Raw genomic sequence first — 26010 nt, forward strand, 5'->3', positions numbered from 1 at the left:
TGGTATGTATGGACCAGTTTGCTCTAGGTGCGGTTCATCATTGGTCCATATGCTGGGAAAGTTAGACCGATATCGTGTTTGCAAACCTGCGATTGCGATGCATTTTGCAGGAAATATACATTGCAGCACATGGGAATTTCATGCGTATCATTTTGATAGTAAAAATTTAAAAAATTGCACCCATGAAGATTGCATTTACATGCAAGTGCGATGCGTTTTTTTTTTTCTTTGTTCCCTTAGGAAATGATTGGTGCCATTGCTTCATATATTTTAATTTCAGTACAGTTGTAAGAAAATCACTCCTGTAAATGAGCCCATTGTGAATGTGTTATTACAATGCATGCGTTCTGCGCCTCACAATCGCACACAATTCATGCGTTTTTCTCACCCCTGTAAATACGGCCTTGGTGTTGATACCATTGTAGTTCTGTCTGTAGGCTGAGTTGTCGTTCCCAAGGCTCGCTCTTCACAAACGGCTGAGATTTTGGCCGAGCAGCTTCTCTTGGTGCCTGTACTATCAAACAATATTGGCCGGGAATAACCTGTACATAACGGCCTGTAACCAAATCATGTTTTTATTACACAGATTTAATGTAATGGGTGCAAACATGCAAATCTATTCTTCCTCATCTAGTATGCAAACTGTCTTCTAAATCGGTGACAGATGCGTGGATTCACGAATCCACTCTTAAATTTGATGCTCGGGGCTTATTCACACAAGCAGTATTCTTGTGTGAGTTGTGCGATGCCCACAAAACTCGCATGAATATGAGCGCCATTCTTTTGACTGGATTTATGCACGCATCATGTTTTATCTTTGGGCGTCCCCTTACAACGCCCTGCCCATTTTTTCAATGGGACCTGAACCCCATTGCATGACACTCACAGGCCGGGCGATGGGAGTGTGGTGTGATGCTTCCCATTGAAGTCAGTTACACAGAAGTGATGCTATACTATTGTTTTTAAAATCAAAAAAAGGTTTGCGCTGCCGTGGAAAACGCACGCTGGCAAGCTTCTCGGCCCAAAATTTGGGCCAGTGTAAATGTAGCCTGATAAGTCTGGTCAGGAGACCTACAGTCGGGCTCCGTCACCTATCTGTATTGTGGATGCAGAAATTCAGCTTGACTAGACACATCTAGTCTTGGGCTGACTTCACATGGGCGGAAGCGAATTTGCGTGATGGGTGTTGTGTTTTTGCACTCGCAAAAAAAACGAAAAACATGCAATCATGCTCCAATTGACTTAAGTGAGCAATTAAAGGGGTTGTCCTGCGGCAGCAAGTGGGGTTATGCACTTCTGTATGGCCATATTAATGCACCTTGTAATATACAAGCGCGTCTAATCCAGGCAGAAGAAGGCATTTGGTTGGCGCCATGGAGACGGGGACGCCAACACCGGAGGGGGTAAGTTTATAACTTCTGTATGGCCAATATTTAATGCACGATGTATATTACAAAATGCATTAATATGGCCATACAGAAGTGTATAACCCCACTTGCTGCCGCGGCACAACCCCTTTAAGATACATTTAATGTGCTATGCTTATGCGCAATACACACAAAAATAGAACATGCTACATATTGTTATGAAATGCATGTTGAAAATACGCTCATGTGAATAAGCCATTAAAATGCTATGGCCTCATGTCCACGGGTGGCTCGGATTCTGCATGCGGGAGCCTGTAGCGAAATCCGACCCTGCTTACCCATCCGGGTTTTCTTATTTTCTTCACTGCGGATACGTATGGAAGCGCCGTCCGGCGTGCTGCCGCACGGTCCGTCCACAATTCAGTTGCGCATCAGACGGCTTCCGTTGACTTCAATAGAAGCCGTCTGTGTGGGAACCGCACTGAAATAGAGCGTGCTACCATTTGTTTTCCGGACCAAAAGGTCCACAAAGCAAATCCGCGTGCTTTAATTCATGTGTGGATGCCCATGCTTCCCTATGGGCGGCTTGATTTGCGGATCCTGCAAATCAGATCCGCCCTTGGACATTGGGCCTAAGGCTTATTTTAATTATTGTTACATTGCAATCAAAAAGCAATCGCAGTGTTATGTGTAATCTATGTCTTAAATAGGGCCCTTCACAGATATAGATTTAAAAGGTAAATTTTATTAGAAATTACTTAAAACCGAGGGCAAACATAAAGACGCTTACAAACGTAAAACATTTTATGTTTGTAAGTGTCTTTGTTTGCCCTCGGTTTTATGTAATTTCTAATACAATTTACCTTTTAAATGTATATCTGTGATGGGCTACATTGCAATCAAACTTTTAATTCACCGATTACCCTAAAACATGCGGGTTTTCTTCACTCTGTATTGTGTTGGTGTGAATAAGCCCTTACCCTGGCGTCACATGAGTATATTTGCGCATACAACAGGCAGAGAATTTAACACATTGATTTCATTGGGTTCGTACACGTTTCTGTCTTTTACACATGCATTTCGACAACAAAAGATAAAACTGTCTATCTTTCTGTGTGTATGACCACCCAAGAACCCCATAGAAGTCAATGGGGGTGCGCAAATGTGCCCTCAATACGCAAGGAGATGCGGGAAATAGTGCGTAATTCCACTGGAAAAAAAGCACATCTGGAGCTCATTCGACGAATTAGCCACTTCAGTCCGCGCATGAGAAACCACGCCCTGCAGGCAGAAAAAGCACGCAGAAGAGAGCAAACCCTGTGTGCTGAGGCGTGTGCTCATTGAAAGCAATAGGCGAAGAGAGCCTATTGATTTCAATGGGTTTATTCACATTTCCATATTTTGTGCACGCTGTACTTTCATGTGCATTTGCGCACCAAGGATCCCCATAGTCCCATTTCTAAAAATCCCATGTACTTGTCACCAACACAGGACTATGAAGATTATTAAAATGGATTTTTGGTGATAGAAGTTTGGTGCATGTATAAAGACTTTAGGAGGAAAAAAATTCTGTACACCTAAAGCCATTCAAATGTGTTTTTTTGCAGGGGAAAAGCCCCATTTACACACTACTATTATCGCTCAAAATTTGTTTAAACAATGTCATTTGAGCAATAATCGTTGTGTGTAAATGCTACTACCATCGTCTACCTTTCAGACGAACAATGATGTTTGGTTGAGCTTAAAATCCATTGTTCGGCCGGAGAGCTGATAGCAGGTAGCTTTTTCTCTTATGGGAGCGCTCATAACATTGTATTCAGCTGCAGTCCCTAGGCAGAATAAAAGAGCTGTATGCATGAAACAGACCATCTGCTGTTCTCTGCATACAGCGCAAGGAGGCTCATTTCCATGCAAATGAAGCTAATAAGCTGCTAATGGGTATTGGTGTCCATTAGCAGCTTATGCAAAACAGTTGCTCAAACTGTTAATCATCCTATCTTTTGAATGATCATCTTTGTGTATAAATGGGGCTGAAGGTGAGGAATCTCTCACTTCCTCCTTTTTTTTTTTTATACAGGGACTCGGTGGTAATATAATTACTTGTCAGTAGGTGGCAGTATATTATCAAGGCTTCGGTCACACATAGCTGAAATCCTGCACATGATGATAATCTTTATTTGTATAACACAAACTTATTCCGCAGCATGTCAGATCTGCGGCAAAAACTGCACAACGTCCCTTGCTCTGGATCCACAGACTATTTTAACCTTTCAGCTACAGTGATTATTTAGGCCGGCTGTCCACGGGCCTTGCAAAGTCCCACGGCAGATTGCCGCCGCCCGGGAGCAGGAGCCGCTGCCGAGTCTCCGCCGGTCAGCCCTATCCAATAGGCTGGCCGTGGAGAATCGGGGCAATTTCCAACATGCTGCGAATTGCCCACCGCGAGCGGAGAATCGCAATGATTCTCCGCTCGTGGACAGGGGCCGGCGCTTTCCATAGCAATGCTATGAAAAGCTTCAGATGGCGTGATTCGCCGGCGGCAAACCACTGCCGTGGACAAGGGGGCCTTAAGAGCAGCAAGTACAGATACTTAAAAGCGCTGCTCAGCGCTTGCATACGGAACGACAACTGAGCGCACTTCAGCATCAGGGATTTTTGGGGCTGAATCGGAGTCCAAATCTATACCAGTCATGCGGTTTTGGATGCGGAAATGCTACAAGTGTTTCCGCTGTGTGTGAAATAGTGTGTGAAGTTTGTAGAATATGTTCTTTTCCAATGATAAATAATATATCTATGACATGGGATTCAAACTGTAGAACATAAAAAAATGGCTTTGGCAAAAAAAGTTCCCAATTTTTCCAGGTTTTTACCTTCTCGTCTAAATGGGGGGGGGGGGGGGGCTTCTGGACACTGATCAGCTTATCCCTTATCTAATGGATTGCTTCTGGTAGGACAGCTTCTGATGTAATCTAGGGTGCGCACACTTCTGAAACTTTTTTTTCATGTGTTGTAATACATTGAAGTGTAAATGCGGCGGTTGTCTGTAACCATGGCGCCACATCAATCTGCATAGAAGCTGTATACAGAATGTCTGGATGTCGTTAAATAGTTGCAGTTGCTGTGAAAACAACATTGGTTGTAAAAGTTCACAAGCCTTTGAACCATTTTAAACAAGGCATGGATCTCCTTGCACGGTGCGTGGAAAGTTGATCTCTACGGTGTCCAGTCTAATTGTGTTAGCAGTCCTTTCTCCTGCAGTCAGAAATATTTGGGGATGCAACAGGTCTTTTTCTTTGTCAGGACCCTCCATGATGGTCAGCATATTCGTTGGCAGATAGTCCACTGTATTTTCACAGTTGACCAAGTAGGCTGATGGCTTTACACGGCTGACTATGGCGTTCAGTAATCTAATATCTGTGTGGATCTGGAAGTCTGATGGTTTAATTTCATAATGGGCCAAGTAGTCGGCTGGTGTATCGTGGTGGACCAGGTAATCAAATGGGTTAATATTGCGGTGGATCATAGAGTTGGACAGTCTAATATCTTGGTGGACCTGGCAGTCTGATGGCTTCATTCCATGTTGGGCCAGGTACTCTGCTGCTTTAATATGAGGCAAATAGTCTGATGCTTGCATGTTGTGGTGGAACAGGTAGTCTGGTGGATGATCAGCTTCTAGGAATTTCTGCACCCCACGCTGTTCCCGGTTTAAGGTCTGGGCCGGTGCAATTCCTGCTACGTCCTCCCTGAGGGTTCGGATGTTCTCCTGAGGGATCCCAATGGCTACATTGTTTATTTTATAACTAAATACAGATGCCAGGAACTCCTCTTCTTCATTAGTTATCTCTTCTATTTCTAGTGTCTCTGTTTCATCGCTGTAGTCAGAGATACTTGATGCCACTTTCGTAAGAATCTCCCTTTTTTCCTTCAAGAAATTCAAACAGGACATTAAATTGTGTATGCAGTGTTGATACATAGATTTAAGCTACATCATCGCCCTTCTGTATTACAGGATGCTAGCTAAGCACCTTTGACAAACTCTACGACTGTTTCCAGTAACGACCACCAGAGCTGTGAATGCAGCTGTTATAATACAGTGAAAGACAACATGTCTTATAACCCTTACACTCTTAAAGGGCTTGGATGGAGCAGAAGTGGAAGCCGATCCTGCTCTTTACACGGTGGGTGCCAGCCATCTCAGTAGCTGTTGCAGGTGGGTATCACTCACCCAACATTTTAAATGCCCCCATCAGTGTTTGGGGGTTCTAAACAGTTCCCCTTGTGATGATCACGAGGTGCCCCTGGGATTCTCATAACAGCCCAAGACCTTATGATGGCCCGCATGGCTGCCATGTAGTTCTTCCTCTTTGGACGAGGCTGTGGTCTGTCTTAATACACTTTGAAAAAAAAAAAAAACAAGCACCTAGCTGAGTTACTATTTTGCTGCAAATGTGGCATGCAGTTACATATCCGGCTTCATTCACACGAGAGTATGTTGGCCACGCTTTCACGGCCCGGCCGGCCAAGATAGTGCATATGGTGCGCATTTCAGCTGGGCGCTTTTACGCTGGCTAGGAAAGATAGTTCAGGAACTATCTTCCTGGCTGGAATACTGTGGCAGGAGCTCTCATAGACTCCTATGGTAGCTGCCGGAGAAGGGAGGTGGGAGGGAGTTTAGCAGCGTGTCTCCTAAACTGCTAACCCCTTCCCCCCTCCTCTCCGCCCCTTGCCGGCTGTTTGCAATGGGATGGGGCAGGAGCTAGTTGCTAAGCTCTCGCCCCCTCCCGTTGCTGGCAGCCGACAAGTGGTGAAGCTTAGCACATTAGCTTCCGCCCTGTCTCCTCCCCTTACTGAGAAAGGACGGAAAAGGGTGAGGCAGTTTAGCAGAGCAATCCAGGTTCGGCGTATATGCGCTGGGCCATCTAAACGGGCACACTAACAGGTTTGTGCGCCCCTTCACGCCATTTTCGGTCGCACTGTGGCACAGACTACTGAAAACCGCCTGCGCCCATGTGAATGAGCCCTTAGGCAGAGATGCTTGTGATTAGAGTAGTAGTGTGATTAGATGAACTGTCTTGTCACTTGAGACCCTAAAAGTGGTTCCCCCCTTGACCTATAAGAGGCTCTCGGAGGCTCCTTGTGTGTATTGACCTCTTCTCCTGCTTGTGTGGAGCTTGTTGGCCACTAGACGCCTCTACGATGCAGAGAAGAGATTTCACCCCGTTACCAGAGTCTGAGAGGGGCGCATTATTGGGATGTGAGAAGCTGGATGGTCATATCGATGAACTGCCCCCCACCGGGCTGTTCTGACCAGACTAACCAAACGTGGAGTAATATGCCGCAGGATGTCATACGGCGCCTGCATGCCTCCATCTCTGCTCGTATCACATCTTGCATCCAAGCTATAGGCGGCCCAACAGGGTGCTAGAGTCTCCCTTCAAGGGTTCAGGTTTCTGCAATAACTTGTCCTTTTGGCTCTGATATTGTAATCCGTTATATCAACGTTAGTCCAGCTTCACATGGCTGAGAAAATCGCACAAGATTTTGTGTGTTGCAAGATGCAGAAATATGAACCCCATTCTTTTGAATGTGGTCATGCATATTAGCGATGTTTCCCTGCATGGGGGAAACAAATGACAGGATGTTCTATCTTGTGTGTGCTCTTGTATCGCAGTACCCATTGTTTTCAATGGGGCTGAGTGCAGCATCGTACCATGTGCAAAGTGCGGGCGATGCGATGTGAGATCTTCACATAAAACCCCCTCGCATCCTTGGGGCTTTCACATGGATGGCAAACGCGATTTACGGCCCGATATCGCGCTTGCCCGTGAGAAGTTCGCCTTACAAGTCACACATGCTTGATTTTTTTTTTTTGGACAATAAGTGCAGGGGTATTGCAGTGTATGATGTAAGCCATGAATCTGAAGTTCATGTTCCCTATGGGGACTTAAGATGAAAGTTTTGTTTGTTTTTTTTAATTGTAAAGAAATAAGGATATTAAAGCTTAGATTAAAAAACCCTTTTTCCATATTTATAATAAAAATCAAAACAAACCCAAAACGTCTTCGGTACTGTCATGTCCCTAGAAATTCGATCTGTTAACATCCTCCATGATGATCATTGTTAGAAAGAAACTCACAGCACAATTGATCTTTTTTTTGGTTTGTCACCCTGTCTCCAAGAAGAAAAAAATGTAATAAAAAGGATACCCGTAGAAATGACAGCCCATCCCACAAAGATCAAGACCTCGCACATCCCCATCAACGGAAAGATAAAGCTATGGCCGTCAGAAGATGGGGCAGCAAAAAATCCGAAATCTGGTATCCTTGTAATCAGACTGCCCCCCTGGAAGAAAGCCATGACGTCATTTTTGCCACAATGTGTATAGTATGAAAACATGGTAGAATGGTGGTTTTTGTCTTTTTACGTTTTACTCCACTTTTAAAAATTTCAAAGTGTCTCAGTACATTATATGCTACGTTACATAGTACGATTGTCCAGCAAAGAAACAGGACTCAGATGGCTATGTCAACATATTTATTTTTTTCTAAGTGGGGAGGGGAGGGGAAACAAAAAAGGCAAAAAAAGGATGAGCGAGTATACTCGCTAAGGCACGACTCGGCCGAGTAATGTGCCTTAGACAAGTATCTCCCTGCGTGTCCTTAAAGATTCGGGCACCGCCGCGGAGCGGGGAGGAACGGAGGGGAGATCTCTCCCCTGCTCCCCGCCGCGACTCACCTGTCAGCCGCAGCGGTCCTGAATCTTTAAAGGGGTTGTCTCGAGGAAGCAGTGAATTTTTTTTTTGCCCAGTCCCCCTAATTAAGCATACATTACTAAGCCCCCCTGTAAATGACTTTTCTAGCTGGTTTGTACTTACAGTTCCAGCGTTTCAGCAACTTATAAAAATTTTCCCAAGATGGCCGCCGGCTCTTTTCCCATCGCTTGCTGTAGCCCGACGTGCGCGCTCCCCCAGGCACAGCGGCAGCCCCCCCCCCGGCTCATCACTTACCTGGACGGCGGGACAGCTGCGTGGCTCTGCACCTTCCTCTAACAGAGGATGGTACAGAATGGCCGCTCCAGCGCGCTCCCGAGCTGTAGCGGCGAGCACACTGAAGCGGCTCGTGCTGAAAGGAGAAGACCGGACTGCGCAAGCGCGTCTAAAAAAGCAAGCTGCCAGCGAATTTAGACGGAACCATGGAGACGAGGACGCTAGCAACGGAGCAGGTAAGTGAATAACTTCTGTATGGCTCATATTTAATGCATAATGTATATTACAAAGTGCATTAATATGGCCATACAGAAGTGTATAACCCCACTTGATTTCGCGAGACAACCCCTTTAAGGACGAGCAGGGAGATACTCTCTAAGGCACATTACTCGGACGAGTAGTGCCTTAGCGAGTATACTCGCTCATCCTTAGTCTTAATCCCTAAAGGGCTTTTTCCAGGCAGCGACCGCTACCTGTACCTGGATACACTAGATGCGGAGAAGAAGCCGTTGCGCCAACCCCGGTGTAGTGGTGGGTGCTTGTAATTGTAGGCAGAGCTTCCATTTATTTCAATAAGCGCTGGGCCCACCACTACACCGGGGTCAGAGCAGCGGCTTCTGCTCTGACTTCAGCTCACCTTCCCTACACAATGATCTCCGCCGCGGAGCATGCCCACAACACACTCACAGAAATCATTTTTCGTACTACATTAGTGAGTGCTACAAAGCTACTTATCACCATACCTCACTTGCAATGTACTCCTTGGCCCACTTGCAGTTGGCAGGGTCAGGAACGGGCTTGCTGCACCACTGCGGAAGGATACTTGATAACAAAAACTGAAGCCTAAAAGGGAATATATACATGGATGTAGTGTTTCTTCAGTCGTAAAAATCCCGGCCTGCTCCTCTCAGACTGCAATTAATGTCATAAAGTTGCATAAAACATTTTTTATAACTTTTTCCCCAAACAGCTAAACCTCTTGTAGATGGGCCAACGAGCCTCCCGTTGTGCCGATTGGCGAAGCATCTTGCGTGCCGCTCGTTTACTGCCATTTACATATGGCAGATGACTGCCTGTATATGGACAAATGAACTCCCAGCTAAAGTCAAGCTAATGGGAAAACCTGTTAATGCCTACAGCTATCATTAGTTTGTTTCCTGGACCAACATCGGAAATGTACACTGGCTCCGACCTCCTAAGAAGACCGATCCTGAATAGGGGTCCTGTGTTCCCATTGTCCTCACTGTGGTCTTTTACTGCACCTCCTGCATTGGGAAAAAGAATAGTGCTGGCTACGCAGGCGCGCTAGTGCTCCACTCGCTTTCAATGCAACTGCGGAGATAGCCGGGCAGCACCCACTCCAGTATTTCTATCAGCCCCATTGAAAGGAATGGGGTTCCGATTGTGCATGTTTGGCCTGTATTCCATTCACTTTGATGTCACTGCAGAGGTAAAAGTAACCGCCACATTGACGGTCACAGCGGGACACAGGAGTCCTGTTCTCAAGATGGGCGGGGATCTCAACAGTGAGACTCCTGCCAATCCGCAAGTTATCCCCTATCCTGTGGATTGGGAATAACTTCTAATCTTAGTACAACCCCTTGTAATAATAATGAAAAAAAAACTTCAAAAAACGCAGCAGTGTGAATGGGAAGCAATCCTAAACAGCAGTCGGGATGAATAGCGTAAATGCATCAGGGGTCACTCACACGGCCGTATTTTATCTGTGTATTACCCAGATTTGCATTCAGACCTGGGGGAGAAAAACAAAACACAGCATGTCCTATTTTGGTGCGTATTACGCGTTGGCATAGTTTATGGGTGCATAAAATACGCACGTTACAGGTGTATCTGCTGCGTACTAAGTATCACGCAGACAGTATACGACCGAGTGTTATCTGGATGAGTGAATAATAGGGATGAGCGAGTATACTCGCTAAGGCACTACTCGCTCGAGTAATGTGCCTTAGACGAGTATCTCCCTGCTCGTCCCGAAAGATTCGGGGGCCGGCGGGGAGCTGCGGGGGAGAGCAGGGAGGAACGGAGGGGAGATCTCTCTCTCCCGCCTGTTCTGCCCCGCTCCCCGCCGCAACTCACCTGTCAGCTGCGGCGGTCCCCGAATCTTCAGGGACGAGCAGGGAAATACTCGGCTAAGGCACATTACTCGAGCGAGTAGTGCCTTAGCGAGTATACTCACTCATCCCTAGTGAATAAGGAAGAAATAATATATATATATTTTTATTTTTATGCATTTGTTGCTTTTTCATTCAGACTACTTGGTGGGTTTTTGACACTTGTGTTCTTATGTGTTTTTTGAATATTTCACATTCATGCATTTCTGTGTGTTTTTTGTCATTTGCAGTGATGCATTTTTGTTGCTTTTTTCTAAAATTAATATTGAGATTAAGCTGCGTAACACAATGCCTCAAGAGTATTCCTCTCCCTCATTTCTCGTGTCTGTCGCTGAATGCCTTTCTCTTTCCTTGCACCTCTGTGTGATCTACAAGTAGTATCATCCATGTGCAACTGGTGTGTGTTTGTATGCTGCGCGCAAATGAACATGCCAAGCGTGCAGAAAGAGCACAGTAAAATGCAAGCGCAAAAAAAGCCTAGTTCATAGTGCAAAAATGTTGCGCTAAGGCACACGTACGTAATTACACTTGCGGTCACGTGAAGCCGGCCTTATTAAGTAGATTTTATCTATTTAAATTAGGGGTAAAATTTGCTTTAAAAACTGCATATCACATGCTTATTTTGACGCTGATCTACACCAAAGCCCGCGACATACAGGTGTAGCCTAAAGGTGGTTTCATATGGGTGATAAAATCGCGCGATGCGAGAATGGGAAGAAAAACAGATACATGAGACTTATGCTTTTCAATGCTATCCTTCCCATTAGCGATGTTGTGAGAACAAAAAAAATCTCAGCATGCTCCATCTTTCAGCGATTGTGCGTTTTTGTTTTTTTTATCTACCATGTTTCTCTATGGAGCCTCCTTTTTGTCACATCGCAATGCACAAACTTGCGTTGCAGAGTGTTGCGAATTTAACATTAGAAAAAAAAAAAAGCATCGCTGTTGCTCAAAAATCACAGAAACAAGGATGTGATTTTGCCACGATTTTCTCGCGGCAAAATCACGATCGCCCGTGTGGAGCTAGCCTAGAGGTAGGTCGATCCACATAAGGTCAATTTGTTACCAATTTCTGAAACTACATGAAGTCCTTCCACAAATCTAAATGGAGCGGTTCCTATAATTGGCGGTGTAGTTTCGGCATCGCCGCCTCCAACCTGCAGCTTCCGTGCTTATTACGTTTTCTCGCTAATTTCATGCTGTATTTTTCACTATGGGAAAACCTTGAGATTTGGGTGAGGCTATAATTTTACTGTGAGTCATCAGAGATCGAGTCCTGATGTGTTTGTTTTTCTTTTCTCCAATTAGACGGGTCTTAAAAAAAACTCACACTTACGTGAAAGGAGACTAAAGCCAGCTTCACACAGGTGTAGGTGCATTTGCGCGCTGCTGAGCGCCGTGTATTTGTAGATCGAACGATGCTTTGATGCGCAAGCATCGGCGTATTTTACTATATATATTGGGCTGTGATTACTGATGAGCAAGCATACTCGCTAAGGGCAATTGCTTGAGCGAGCATTGCCCTTAGCAAGTACCTGCCCGCTCGAGAGAAAAGGTTCGGGTGCCGGCGCGGGGGAGCGGTGAGTAGCGGCAGTCAGCAGGAGGGAGCGGGGGGGGGAGGTAGGGAGAGATCTCCCCTCCGTTCCTCCCCGCTCTCCCCCGCAGCTCCCCGCCCGCTGCTGGCACCCGAACCTTTTGTCTCGAGCGGGCAGGTACTTGCTAAGGGCAATGCTCGCTCAAGCAATTGCCCTTAGCGAGTATACTCGCTCATCACTAGCGGTGATTCATAGCCTGATAGCGCGCTTTCCAACGTGTGAATTCCCCGCGAATTCAAGGCGTTTTATGTCAAAACCGCCTCGCATCACTTGTTCAATAGTAGACCTTGCATCGCGTGCACCTAGCATGTGGTGCTATGCTACCGCCGGCCCCATTGTAAGCAATGGGAGATGTGATGCGAAGCAGGGATAAAGAACATGCCACGATAGGTTTCCTGCATAGCAGTGCATTACAGTGCGGGAATACATCGCTCATGTGTATGGCCCCATTCAGAAGAATGGGATTCATATTCGTGTGAGACTTATGTGTCTCGCAACACAAACTCATGCGATTTTTTTTTTTTCTCCCATATGAATCCGGCCTTAGAGTTGATCACACATATACAGCCACTCAGTAGAAATGGGAGTATGGCTAACTGCTCCAGATTTCTTAGCACTGCCAACTCCCCAGGTGAAAATTAGGTTTCTTTTTCTTGGTATGGTTGAGGAACGCTATCTTTTCTCCTTAGGCTTCTTTTCCATGAGCGTATATCGGCCGGCCGTGAAAACGCTATGTTGGGAGAGATAAAATTGGTGAACGGGCGCACAAATCAAACGTTTGTGCACCCGTTCAGATGGCATGGGTCCTGGCACATATGCGCCGAGACTACCATGCCGTTGCCCCTTTTCCCTCCCTCCCTATCGCAGGCTCACTTGTCTTCTTCTCCCCGCTGACTCTCTGCAATGAAAGGAGCCGGGGCAGAGCTAAGCATTGGCCCATCCCGCCCCACCTCCTCCCATTGATGGCTATGGACAAGGGGCGAGGAGAGGGCGGGAGCTTAGCTCCGTCCACGTCCCAGCCCTTGTCCACAGCCAGCAAAAGGAGGAGGTGGGATGGTGCTTAGCTCTGCCCCTCCCACTGCAGAGAGCCAGCGGGGAAGAGAAGACAGGTGAGCCTGCGCGGGGGAAGGAGAGCAGAGGGAGGGGGTTTAGCAGCCACACTGGTAAACTCCCTCCCACCTGTGGCCGCTGCCATGGGCTCCCATAGGAGCCCATGCAGCGGCTGACATATTCTGGCCCAACATATAGCTCCAGGACTATCTTTTGGGCCCGACGTAAAAACACCTGGCGCTATATTGGTCTGGCCGGGCGCTTTTACTTCTTAGGAATACGGCCATGTGATCTGATGCATTGGAATCCAATGCATCAGATCACAGCGTGAAAACAGCCGGCTGATATACACTTGTGGGAAAGAAGCCTTAGAGAGAGCATTTAGAAGGTAAGTGAGTGAGGAGACTCCTATAGGTAAAATGCAAATAAGAGACATGGAACAATACCTCTGCAGCGCCACCTATTGGGAGGCAGTATTCTGATGAGGGGCAAACACCCCGAAACAGCTGTCGGTGTATGGATTCTAACTTGGCTTTCAATTCCCAGTCATTGTTATAAGGCTTGTATAAAGGGTCTAACATAGACTTGCAGGAATGCGGCCTTCCAATAGGTGGTTGATTGATCACTGAGGTTGGACCTTCATCTGTTCTACTTTTTGTCCATTTGAAGTAAAACAAAATCATTTTGCTAATTTAAAAAAAAGCAGAATGATGGAGCAACTGATATTCTCACCTCTGCTTTGCAAACGGAATGCTGAACAGAAAGCCGACAAACAGAAGGACGACTACAAACACAACGACCATCGTGATGTCTTCTGAAACTAGAAAATGAGATGAACAGATAACTGCAAGGAAACCAAACTCCTGGATTGCACACTATGAAAGTATATTTGAAGTGTGAGGAGAAGACGTCAGTAAGTTATGAGACAGTCAAGTAATACAATAAATCTAATGTGTTACTGATCTTTCTTGCCAAGTCAAAATTTCCTTAGGAAGCCTTGATGTAGGGACTTTTATGTCACTATTTCTGAAGAACATTGTTTTTCTTTTCTCGTTTTTCGTTTAAGTGTCTCGCACCTTTTGATTAGGGAGCAGTTTGGAGGTGGAAATACCACCATTGTTGATTGACTTTTGCATAGTTTGAAATTCTATATGATTTGTCTGGTATTTTTGTATATACCAAACTTTTGCAGATGCAGCCAAGCTCAAGAAATTATTCAGATTTTATTTTTCTGTTATTTGCTACATGAATCACTATTTAGTCAATGACGTTGCATAGGCATTAGTGCATTTTATCCTGGTGGTCTAGGGTAGTGAGGAGGGTCATTTCCTGCTTTCTTGTTGGTTCTGGCTAGTGAAGAGGGTTAATGCCTACTACTCTGGTGCTTCAGGGTAGCAAAAGAGGTTAGTGCTGCCTCCCAACACTAACCTGTTTCCCTTGGTGGTTCAGGTTAGTGGATGGAGATAATGCCTGCTTCCCTAGTAGGCCAAGGTAGTGGAGGGGGTTAATGTCTTCTTTTTTTTTATTTAAGTAAAAATATGCATTATGAAATGAATCCCATTAATGGCTACTTACAGAGATACCCCCCCCCCCCCACCTTCATTAAATAACTTGCACTTTCATCCAAGCGTGTGCATGTAACTGTGTGCTGATCAGGAGCGTCTGACACCTAACTAATGTGTCTCGACAGCTTTGTGGCTTCTCCATGATGTGTAAACTGGGCAAAAAGTAAAGATGATTAATACAGAATAGTAAATAGAAGACCTCTGTGCATTCTCACCATCAGCCTGGATGTATGCAGATATTAGAGGACTTCGAGGACTCTCTCCGGCTTCATTCGAGCTCGTCATCTCCAAAGAGTAATGGACGTTTTTCCCAATGTTATCTATCTCATACTGGTAAAAAAGCGATTGGTTGGAAGGTACTGGAAAAAAAACAAAAAAACAAGCAGCATCCATGTGTGTGAGGATTAAAGAGATATTACATCACACCCGCTAAAAGATACAATCCTGGTAATGGAGGAAATTATTACACAACTCAAAGGTTTGATGGGATTTGATCGCATAGAGGCGGAAAGACACAAAGAAGGAGGAGCAAAAAAATTATTTGTGAAATAGAAACCTTTCTTCATCTCCCACTTTACGGATACGGAAATGGCAAACATTGTGACACCTTTATAATATACAGCGTGGTACCCTGGGGAAGACTTAAGGGGTCTCTGGGCAGGTTAAGACTCCTTACAATGAGCGATGGAGAAAGTAGAGATGCTGAGTATGGAGACAGGATCTTTGGAAGTGCTATTCTTTTCTCTCCCCCTACCTCTCTTTTCTTTTTTTTTCTTTCCTTTTTTCCCTCTTACTTACACTCCCCAACTTTTCTGCGAAAGATGAATGTTCAGCTCTGGATTAGAAGATACAATCATAAAGGAACTGTTCTTTTTAAGGTTACCATATGAATATCGGTCCTGAGAGACCAAACTCATATATGTAAATAAAATATTGGTCCTTTGTGGCTTTCACTGATCTTGTGGCATTACATATAAAGTTTTGTATGTTGCCCAAAAATTTTGAAGAAAAATAAATAAAAAGTTTTAAAAACAAAGCAGATACTACCCCAGGATAGGCTATAAAAGTCTGATTGGTGGTGGTCTCACCACTAGCCCCCCCCTCCCCCACTTCCTCCAGAGAGCTCTTCTGCTACCCTCTACTCCTTACCCCCCCCCCCCCAGCAGAGCTTGAGTGAAGCAGTATGTACACTTCTATTCCATTCATTTCAAATGGACTGCCAGACATAGTCGAATACATACTCTCAACTATCCAGCAATCCCGTTGAAGTGAATTCAGCAGCAGCGCTCATGGTTGGCCTCCAGTCCATTTAAGGTCTTCCTCACAGGGGAGCAGTGAGAAGAGGGGAGCACAGGACCCCTGTTCTTAGGATCAGCGGGAGTGTTAGTGCTGAGACCCCACAATTGCCTACTCTGTGGATAGTTGATGAAAATTGATTCTGTTACAACCACTGGATTCCCACCAATCTAAAATTAATGGTCAACCATGAATGTTATAGTTCCAGAAACTATTCTCACCTCTTTCAAGCCAGTTTTATATAACAAACCAGTGGGAAATATAGAAATAATTCTTCTATTTGTGTCCTGTCAGATCATTCTTTCCGTCTAAGGCCGCAAGCACAGTATCGTATTTCGGCTCTATGCCTATGTCTATATTATGGAAATGCGTCCTGGTGTGACTGCAGCTCTCCTGACCAAAACGCCAAGCATCCGTTTTATTATGATGCTTAGAGTTTGGGCCGAGACGCACGTCTTTATTATGGACACAAATAAGGAAGTTGGAACAATACCTCCGCAGCGCCACCTATTGGATGACGGTATTCCTTCAAATCAATGTTCGACTTTTTAACAAGTCTGTAAAATAATGATTGAGAATGGGAAACCAAGCCAGAATCCATACACAGACAGCTGTTTCGGGGTGTTTGCCCCCTCATCGGTGTGCAGTAGGTTTCTGGCTTGGCTGGTGAGAGGCCTGTGACGCGGGTCAAGAGGGGTGTTGTGGACGAAAACACTAAGCCAAAATATAGTAAGTGTGCTCCCGGCCTTAATGCAAGTCAGTTGGCTGCAGCAGGAGCCCTCCCCCAGTTCTCTCCAGTAGACCTAGCCCAACTCGTCCCCAATCTTGCTATATGTCCAGTAGCAGAGTAGATGTGAGGGGACACAAAAAATGAAAACAAAACATTTTATTCAGCATTGTCAATCGTTCTAAGCTCCTCTGTTGTGGAATTTAATTTTATTGGTTACTTACTCTTAAAGACCTGAGTCGTCTGTGCCCTCAGATATATGCTGTAGTGGGTGATACACCCCAGCCGTAGCTCAGCAGAAATCTCCTTCCATGTGACTAGTATAGCATTTTCCTTGTGAACTTCATACTTAAATTGAGGAGCAGTCAGGGGAGCTGTGGACCCAATAGAAACCAGAAGAGCACGGTCATATCATGAAAGTGTTCTGTATGTATCAGTGATCTGGTGAAACCATACAAGCCAGAAGCTATGCAAACAACCCAACTGTAAGAACTTTATTTCCTCCTGTTTCCTGTTGGTCTGTTAGTGACCAGCTACTAGTTAGTTGCCTCAGCATTAACCACTAACGATTTGCCTATAGGCACAGATTGTCTGGGGGCCTTAGCATCCACCCATTAAAGAGGTCTCCAACGTAATATTTTTTTATATAGTTTTGACCCCCTCTGCCCAAAACGATATTTTAGCAATATACTCACCGAAGCATTTTAGCACCACAGCATCCGAAAGGTGGAGTTCTATAAACTGGTATTGCAGGCTTCTTATGTAGAAGCCCTGGTTTGTTTATAAGACATCCCGTGTCGGTGCCTCCTATTGGCTACATGGGTAAGCAACTACCGAACCGCTGCAGCCCAAATAAAAAGACCAACCGGAAGACCAGAGCAGCATATACACTTCATCCCCCCACTGCAATCAATGTTTTTATTCATCTTAAAACCCCTTTAAATAGCCACACCGTTTAGTAATTTACTTGAACCCGAAACATAGAAAATATCCTACTCCCTTAATTGCCTCCTTTTTTTTCAACCCATTTTGTCTTGTATTGCAATTAAAACTAAATATAAATATAATGAGATCCCCCTTATGTAGCTCCGCCTTGTCCCCCTCTAGCCTTCTCACTGCTCTATGCTTTGCTGTGAGACAACAATCTGCAGCAGGAGCCTCCCCCCTACCCTATCTGCAGGAAGATTAAACCCTGCCTTGTCCTGCTGTCAGTTCAGTAGTACATTAGTATAGTTGTCGTTCGTATGTTTTTGTGCAGAGCGATGATTGTCAATTAGTTGTTTGAAATATTGTTCATAAAGGGGATCTTCATTGTTTGCAAGCTGTTCAAATACAAATCACTGTGACCTTACACCACACGTGTCAAATCTGGCCCGCCGCCTCATTTTATGTGGCCCGTCAGCCATGCAACATCCTAACAGCTCTTTCACATGGGCGCAGCGATTTTCTGAATTTGGGATACCATCGGCTAGGGAGAGACAGTTTAGCTCTGGGGTCCACTCTTATTATTGGATCCACTCTGATTACTGTGGTCACTTACTACTGGGGCTCCTGTGGGGGCCACTCTTATTATTGGAGCCACTCTGATTACTGTGGTCAATTACTACTGGGGCTACTATGGGAGTCACTATTATTACTGGGGTCAATATCACTACTGGGCATACTATGGGGTTTCCTATCACTATGGGGGTCACTTACTACTGGGGCCACTATGGGGACCCTATTACTACTGAGGTCACTATTACTACTGCGGCCACTATGGGGGTTGCTATTACTATACTGTCTTACAATTACAATCGGCCCTTTGAAGGCACCCATAATGCTTATGTGGCCCTTTGTGAAAATGAGTTTGACGCTCCTGCCTTACACCAATGACTTCTGATCAACCAGCAGCTATTTTTTGGTAAGCTGAAATCAGACGACTAGCGATTTATGGCTTGGCACCTTTTTTGGCCATGTTTACACTGAATTTGCTCTTTTGAGTGATTAATTCGCTGATAGTCATCGCGTGTACAAGTACCAGGAATCAGCAGAGCAAGAATGAGCATAGAAGAAAGCTCCCAGTATAGTGCCCTCCAGTGACCATACAGGAGAATGCACATAGTCAATCTGCTTATACTGTATATCATGGAAGTTTGTACTGATATAGTCGAACATGTTACTGCTGATGTATAAATGCCATATAATAAGATAATGCCTGCAGTCGTATAGTCACACATACTAATACCTGTCTGCCTTGTTGAACCATGTGCCATTCCAGGAAGCCCAGCTCTTCTTTCCCAAAGCAAGTAGACATAGAGACGATAACATATGTGGGGCTTCAGGTGACCTGCATAGAAAAGAACTTGTAATAAATAATATATCCAAATAATAGGATACAGAGTTCTATGGCCAATCCATTATAAAAGGATGCTGTAAGGTACTAGGAAGAAACTGATTAGAGATGAGCGAGCGTACTCGGAAAAGCACTACTCGCTCGAGTAATTTGCTTTATCCGAGTATCGCTGTGCTCGGGTCTGAAGATTCGGGTGCCGGCACGGAGCGGGGAGCTGCAGGGGAGAGCGGGGAGGAACGGAGGTAAGATCTTTCTCTCCCTCTCTCCCGCCCGCTCTCCCCTGCTCCCCGCTGCGACTCACCCGTCAGCCGCAGCGGCACCCGAATCTTCAGACCCGAGCACAGCGATACTCGGATAAAGCACATTACTCAAGCGAGTAGTGCTTTTCCGAGTACGCTCGCTCATCTCTAAAAATGATCTATATTAAAAGCAACAATACATACAAATGCAGGAAGCATAAAAGACTAAAAGCCCAAAAGAAAAAAAGTAGATTTCAGAATTTTTAAAAATACTTTCAAAATAATATTAGCAATAGTTTTGCATGAAATTAAAGATCAGTGGCGCCTGCTAGTGGTGGCAATGGTTACCTGATATAATTGCTGATCTGTTACTTTTCGGGACTGTGATCCATTTTCGAAGGCTTTCTCCTGTAGGATCCTCCCACGCTACTATTTGATCTTCAGCTGATTCAATTCCAGGGGGCAGTTCCCAGCGGACGGTGATGCTTTCTGAGCCACTGGTTATGGCGCTGACATTTGTTGGAGCTGGTAAACCTTAGGCGTTCATTAAAAGAATACAAAAAATGAAGGTAAGCAGCGATTATACCTATCTAAAAGTGATAAGCAGCAGGGTACATGGCGGACTTACCTGCCAGGCTATGAGAGGTGACTCTGATGGATGTTGGAGGGGAACTTCCCATTGAGTTATGCGCCGACACGGTTATCACACACCCTTCTGGGTCAATGTTTCTGCTCAGCCATGTGTCTGTAGTGTTTTGTATGTATGTAGCATGACGCCCATTATCCTGGAATATCACTTGGTAAAATTGTATCTGACCCCTGAATTCCGATAAATTCATGTACTGGAAGAAAAAAAAAAAGGCAGGGTAATGGCGTCATTATGTAAAGAAATGTGCAATCATAATTACCAATTATATTATGTGAAAGGCAGGGATTAAGGATCAATGGTGTAAGAGCTTGGCAGAAAATAAAAAGCTCATTGGTATCCCATAGTTATGCGGGACCTAATACACCATGTTGACAAAAGTATTTGGACGCCCACCATTCCTGTGCTGTTAGGCGAAGGGGATGTGCAAATCAGATGTGTGCGTATCAGATATAAAGAAGAGTATCACACAGGTATATCCCAGTCCAGAAACCATCAGGAGGTGCAGAGAGCACAATGGGGTCTGGTGGTGGGATGCCACATGAGCAACCAAACAATATGGGACATCGCAGCAATTTCAGACCTTCCAGAGTCCACAGTTGACAATGTTACTCGGAAATGGAAAACATCCAGTGTATGTGGGAGACCTCGTAGACTGACAGAACATGGACACCAAAGCCTTGTACGAGCTGTGAAGGCATCACACACATCGTCTGCTGAAACATGTGAAGGGTTACAATGGACGAGCGGTTGCACACAAGATCAGAGCAGTGAATGCACAGAGACATCTACAATGGTGCTTAGAGCATTGTTCTTGGACTGTATAGGAGTGGAAGCAAGTGTTGTGGACAGCTGAATCACAGTACACCATCTGGGTTTGGCGATTGCTTGGAGAATGGTGCCAACGTGGTGCATCGTCCCAACCTGCTTGGAAGGACCAGGGCTATTGGTTATAGTGAAGTCCATTCTCCATGCCAGTGGGTAGAGAGACATTCTGGATAATGTGGCAGTACGTACCCTCTGGCATTACTTTGGATAGAGGATGACTAGATTTTTTTTTTAACTCCCTAAATACACAGGTAAGGAAGATGGAACAATCTCTGCAGCGCCACCTATTGGAAGGCAGCATTTGTTGCAATCCTTGCAGCACTGTTACCTTCCAATAGGTGGCGCTACAGAGGTATTGTTCCATCTTCCTTATTTGCATATTTCCCAGAGGAGCAAAGATGGCCTTATAAGTCTCCTCACACACCTCCTATGTGTCTCCTCACACCTTCTAGTTGCACGCCTCAGGCTAGTTTCACATGGGCGATCGCAGATTATGAAACCATTGGTTTCCTTCCCGTCTGCGATGTTGAGAGAACAAATAAATTGTGACTGCTCTATCTCTCTGCGATGTGCGATTCTTTATCTCCCATGTTTCCCTATGAAACCTCCTTTTTATTGCATCACAACGCATGAAACATGCATTGCGGTGCGATTTTAGCTTCAGAAAGCCCTATTGACTTTTAAACAATTGTGCGATTTTATCGCGGGCGGCAGCGATGTAAGATTATTCTCATAAATAAAAGGATCACTGACGCTCAAAAATCACGGGAACAAAGACACGATTTTCACGGCAAAATCGCGATCGCCTGTGTAAAACAGCCTGAGGCCTCGGTCACATGGGCATTTTTTCCCGCGATTTGCGGATCGCATAACAGATGCGCATCCGCAAATCGCGTGACCGGGGCCGACGATTCGCTGAAAAAGCTGCACCTAGCAGCGTTTTCAGTTAAACCGCCCCGCACTGCCCGCTATCCTCTGCCACAGCTGTGCCTGTGAAATCTAAGCCCTACCCTGAAAATAATCCATAACTATAGAAAAAAAATTTAAAATAATAATACATCATCTTGGAAGCGCTGTCATCTCCGGTGCGTCTTCTTCAATGAATGGCTAAGCGCTGTCTCTGATTAGTCACGTTGCTCAGTCAATCAGAGGCAGCTCTTTCAGGAGGCGGGGCTTTTTCAATTTCCAGCCAGAAGAGAAGCTGAAGAAGAGTGCCTGGGACCTGCTAGAAGACACGCCGGAAATGACAGTGCTTCCAAGGTGATGTATTATTATAAAAAAATTTTCTCTACAGTTATGGATTATTTTCGGGGTAGGGCTTATATTTCAAGCCTCTCCCCCCCCAAAAAATCCTTTCTGCAGGGAATCCCCTGCCACTGACGTCGGCCCCATTGGAAACAATGGGCGAGATTGCAAAAAGAATGTTCTCTGGACTGGTGTGTTTATACACTGACCTGATTTCTGCAGGAATCGGACAGCTTCCGTCGCACTGCAGTCACCAGACTTGGAATTGCAGGCATTGAAGTGAATGGCAACTTTCCTGATAATACCAAGCCTGGCCACTGCAGTGGGAACAGAGCTGTCCGCTTCCTGCTCAGTGCATAAGTGCATTGACTCAGAGAACAGCTTATTGGTGGTGGTTCCATATGGCGAGCTCCCACAGATCTACTATTGATGACCTGTCCTAAGGATGGACCATCAATAGTTGGCCAACCCCTTTGAGATAACCCAGCTGATGTTATAACACTATGGGCTGACTGGGCAGGGCACAGTGTTTTAGGTTGTACAGTTTTACCTTCCAAAAAATGGTGATTGTTTGATTGATCCTGTACCACATCACAATTTTTTCTTGTGGAGCTGATGTAAAAGAAAAGAAAACAAAATCAGATAGCGGAATCTACATTGCGGGGAAGAGAGAAACAGAAAATTATCTAACGAGGCTAATGAGTAGCATCAGATTTATCCGGCCATGTGCAGAGTTAGGGCTTATTCAGACGACCGTATATTGGCTCGGTTTTCACGCCGAGCCGATATACGGTGTCCTCATCTGCAGGTGGGGGGGAGGATGGAAGAGCCAGGAGCAGGAACTGAGCTTCCTCACCTTCCCCGCCCCTTGCCACTATTTGCAATTGGAGGGGCGGGACAGGGGCGGAGCTAAGCAGTGAGACTTAGCTCCGCCCCCGTCTCGCTCCCTCCTAGGGGGAGGGGGCGGGAGCTCAGTTCCTGCTTCTGGCTCTTCCATCCTCCCCCCCTGCAAACAAGGACACCGTATATCGGCTCGGCATGAAATCTGAGTTGATATACGGTCGTCTAAATAAGCCCTTATGATAAATGGAAGGCAATTTGCACCATTGTCACTGGTTTACTTTGTAAATTTATGATTCCAACCACATTATTGATAAATCTCTGTATGTGGGGATAATAGATACATATAGATAGATGATAGATAGATAGATAGATAGATAGATAGATAGATAGATAGATAGATAGATAGATAGATAGATATGAGATAGATAGATAGACAGACAGACAGATAGATAGATAGATAGATAAGATAGATACTCGCACGTCTCACTCTCACTCCAGTGCGGATGAAGCTGCTAACATCTGCTCCGCTGCAGCGAGTGCCGGGGTGAGATCAGCTGATCGCAATGTGTTCCGACAGACAGACCTCCATCGATCAACTATTGATGACCTATGAATACCCCTTTAAAGGAACCTGTCACCATCGAACAGCACCACAAATTAAGTCATGGTGCTGTTCGGTGAAGTGACAGAGACCAGCGGACATATATATTTTTTCATACTCATATGCTCCCTCGTTCCTGAGGAGTCCACTCTTGAAGTCCATGTCTGAAAATCCGACTTTTCTCAGACCACTGCATGCTCTCCTATAGACTTCTACACACGAGCAGTGTTCGAAAAAAGTCAGCTTTGATTACTGCCTGCAGACTTCAGCAGGACACCACGGGAACAAGGGAAGGGTTGACTATGAAAAATACATCCCTTTAAATCAGTGCTCTCCACCTTTGGCTTTATAGCTGTTGTGAAATTAATCCCTTAGCAGAAGCTCCTGGACCCCAATACAAAATCCTTAACATGGCTTCGATCTACCATGTGCCATTTATAACACTGGCATCTTCATGTGGTTCCTTGGGACCTATTGGGCCTCTACAAGCTTCAGGGGGTGAATGTGACTGCAAGCTCTGCACCCCTTATAATCTCATCATGGCTTGAGGCCCACAATCTACCACCATACTGTGGATGGATGCACGGTCTTCTCTACACTCTGTAGGAGAAGGAGCATCGCAGCATCACACTGCAGTTAAAAAATTTTTTTTTTAAAAGTTGACTTTTTTTCAAATTTAAAGGAAATGTGTAACTCATGAAAATGAAACTGTTCACCCCTAAAATGAATCTCAAAGAATTTGCTGAGTTCAGTTTATGGGTCCATATGACAAGACAAACCGAAAAACCATCTGGATTGCATGAGTTCAGCAATAAATACCGCAGACTTTTACATTTCACACCATGTGAACTCTGTGGGCCGTGTGAAGTCCTTCAACACTTTTATAGCAAGCTTACAAAGGAAATCCAAATGGCGCTAAGTAGAAGCTCATGTTTTATGGTTTCTTCAGCTATCTGTATATATGGTTGCACCTTGGCCTTGCCTAGGGCAGTAGGTTGCAAGGGGTGTAAAGGGAGCTTAGTAACCAATCAGATGGCTGCTCTTATTTCCCATAACGCCTCTGAAAAATAAGAAATGGAACCGGATTGGCTGCCATAAGCAACTTCTCCACTTTGTAGCAGTTTTAAAACATCTTCCTCCAGAGCCTCAAATTGGAAACCACTAATTTAGAGTCTTTACAGTTCTTATTCAATGCCACACATATATTTACCATCCTCTGGGGTCTTGTGTGTGACAATATTGCTCCAATTACTCCATTTTCCTCTGTCGATCTTGTATTTACAAGCTGCCTGTAATTCGTATTGTGATAGCGGACGTAGATGGTGCAGAGTTAGGGTTCTGTTGCTCAGGATTTCTGCCTGTAACTGAGCAGGGTAGAACATTGGTCATAATTATAATATTTTAATCTTTACACCCATTCATACATTTTTATGGGACATGCTGAGGTTATTTTTGATTTTTATAGGATCAGTTGCGGTTTGCTGCCTGGGATCAGCTGTTCACCAGGATCATGCACTGAACTGATTTTTGCAGGAAGCAGACAGCTCTGTTCCCACTGCAGTGGGCAGGCTTGGTATTGCAAGCCAAGTTCCCATTTATGTCAGTGGAAACTTTGCTTGTAATACCAAATAAATGAATCCATTCAAATGAATGGGCTCATTTTCTGTGCGAGTTCTGTCCGTGTCGGAATTGACAGAACTCACACAAGATTGTCGGCCGTGTTATTTCGGCTTTAAAGTGGGAGTGCCAATCATATTACGTATCCGGAGCCACCTCGTATTACTGTACGCACATAATGAATTTCATTTTCAGGTGGAATGTTGTTAAAAATGAGTCATTTCTCACAAAGTTCAGGGTTCTGGTTTTTCCCAGCTCTACTGTCAACAATTAACGGTTGTGGGGCTTTCCAGCTCTAAATGATTGCTGACATATCCTCAGGACAGATTAATAGTTAATTGGTGGGTGCCATTCATCCAGGACCCCCGCTGATGACCGGGAGGCTGTCAGTGTATGGAGCAGGAAGCAGACAGCTCTGCAGTGGCTCGGCATGGTATTGCAGGCGCAGTTCCCATTAGAAAGAATAGGAATTGTGCCTGCAATACCATGTTGTGCCATTGCAGTGTGAATGGAGCTGTCTGTTTCCTGCTCCCTACACAGCAGTCCAGCAAGCAGCTACTCAGTGAAGATCCAGGGTTATGGACCCCTGCCTAAAAATAGGTCATCAATCATGTAGAGCTGCAAAACCCCTTTACACTTTACAGGGGTTTTCTGAGTTTCTTTAAAACTTAAGAGACAATAGAGATAGAGAGGAACCAGCTCACCAGCCCACTCCAGATCCACAGGAGACCATCCAGATAACTAAGCAACTTTGAAAGGAATTCCAGCTCTTCCAAAGTGTCAGGACCGGCGGCTCGGGGGTCCCTCGTGCCCTCACCGCTGGTCCTATCACACGGGTGGCTGCGAGCGGCGCAGTTGAGCCCCAGTCTTCGTCATCTTTCCTGGCTGCAGGGCTCCTCCTCGCCGCCAGGTTGCTAGGGACGCGGTGGGTGTTGCTCC

General features: G+C 45.3%; 1 protein-coding gene across 1 annotated transcript in view; it reads right to left on the reverse strand.

Moving 5' to 3' along the window:
- Window positions 1-4328: 4328 nt before the first annotated feature.
- IL12RB2 (interleukin 12 receptor subunit beta 2) overlaps window positions 4329-26010 on the reverse strand; it is a 51126-nt gene continuing 29444 nt past the window's right edge. The window contains exons 7-16 of the mRNA XM_066597652.1: window positions 24665-24818; window positions 22561-22622; window positions 19920-20133; window positions 19640-19825; window positions 18945-19046; window positions 16942-17091; window positions 14910-15053; window positions 13862-13949; window positions 9096-9195; window positions 4329-5289 (exon numbers count right to left, since the gene is read on the reverse strand). Coding sequence (XP_066453749.1) covers window positions 4534-5289; window positions 9096-9195; window positions 13862-13949; window positions 14910-15053; window positions 16942-17091; window positions 18945-19046; window positions 19640-19825; window positions 19920-20133; window positions 22561-22622; window positions 24665-24818 — 1956 coding nt within the window. The 3' untranslated portion in view covers window positions 4329-4533. The remainder of the gene's footprint in view (window positions 5290-9095; window positions 9196-13861; window positions 13950-14909; window positions 15054-16941; window positions 17092-18944; window positions 19047-19639; window positions 19826-19919; window positions 20134-22560; window positions 22623-24664; window positions 24819-26010) is intronic.

Source organism: Eleutherodactylus coqui, chromosome 3, assembly GCF_035609145.1.
Source record: "Eleutherodactylus coqui strain aEleCoq1 chromosome 3, aEleCoq1.hap1, whole genome shotgun sequence".
Classification (NCBI taxonomy): Eukaryota; Metazoa; Chordata; class Amphibia; order Anura; family Eleutherodactylidae; genus Eleutherodactylus; species Eleutherodactylus coqui.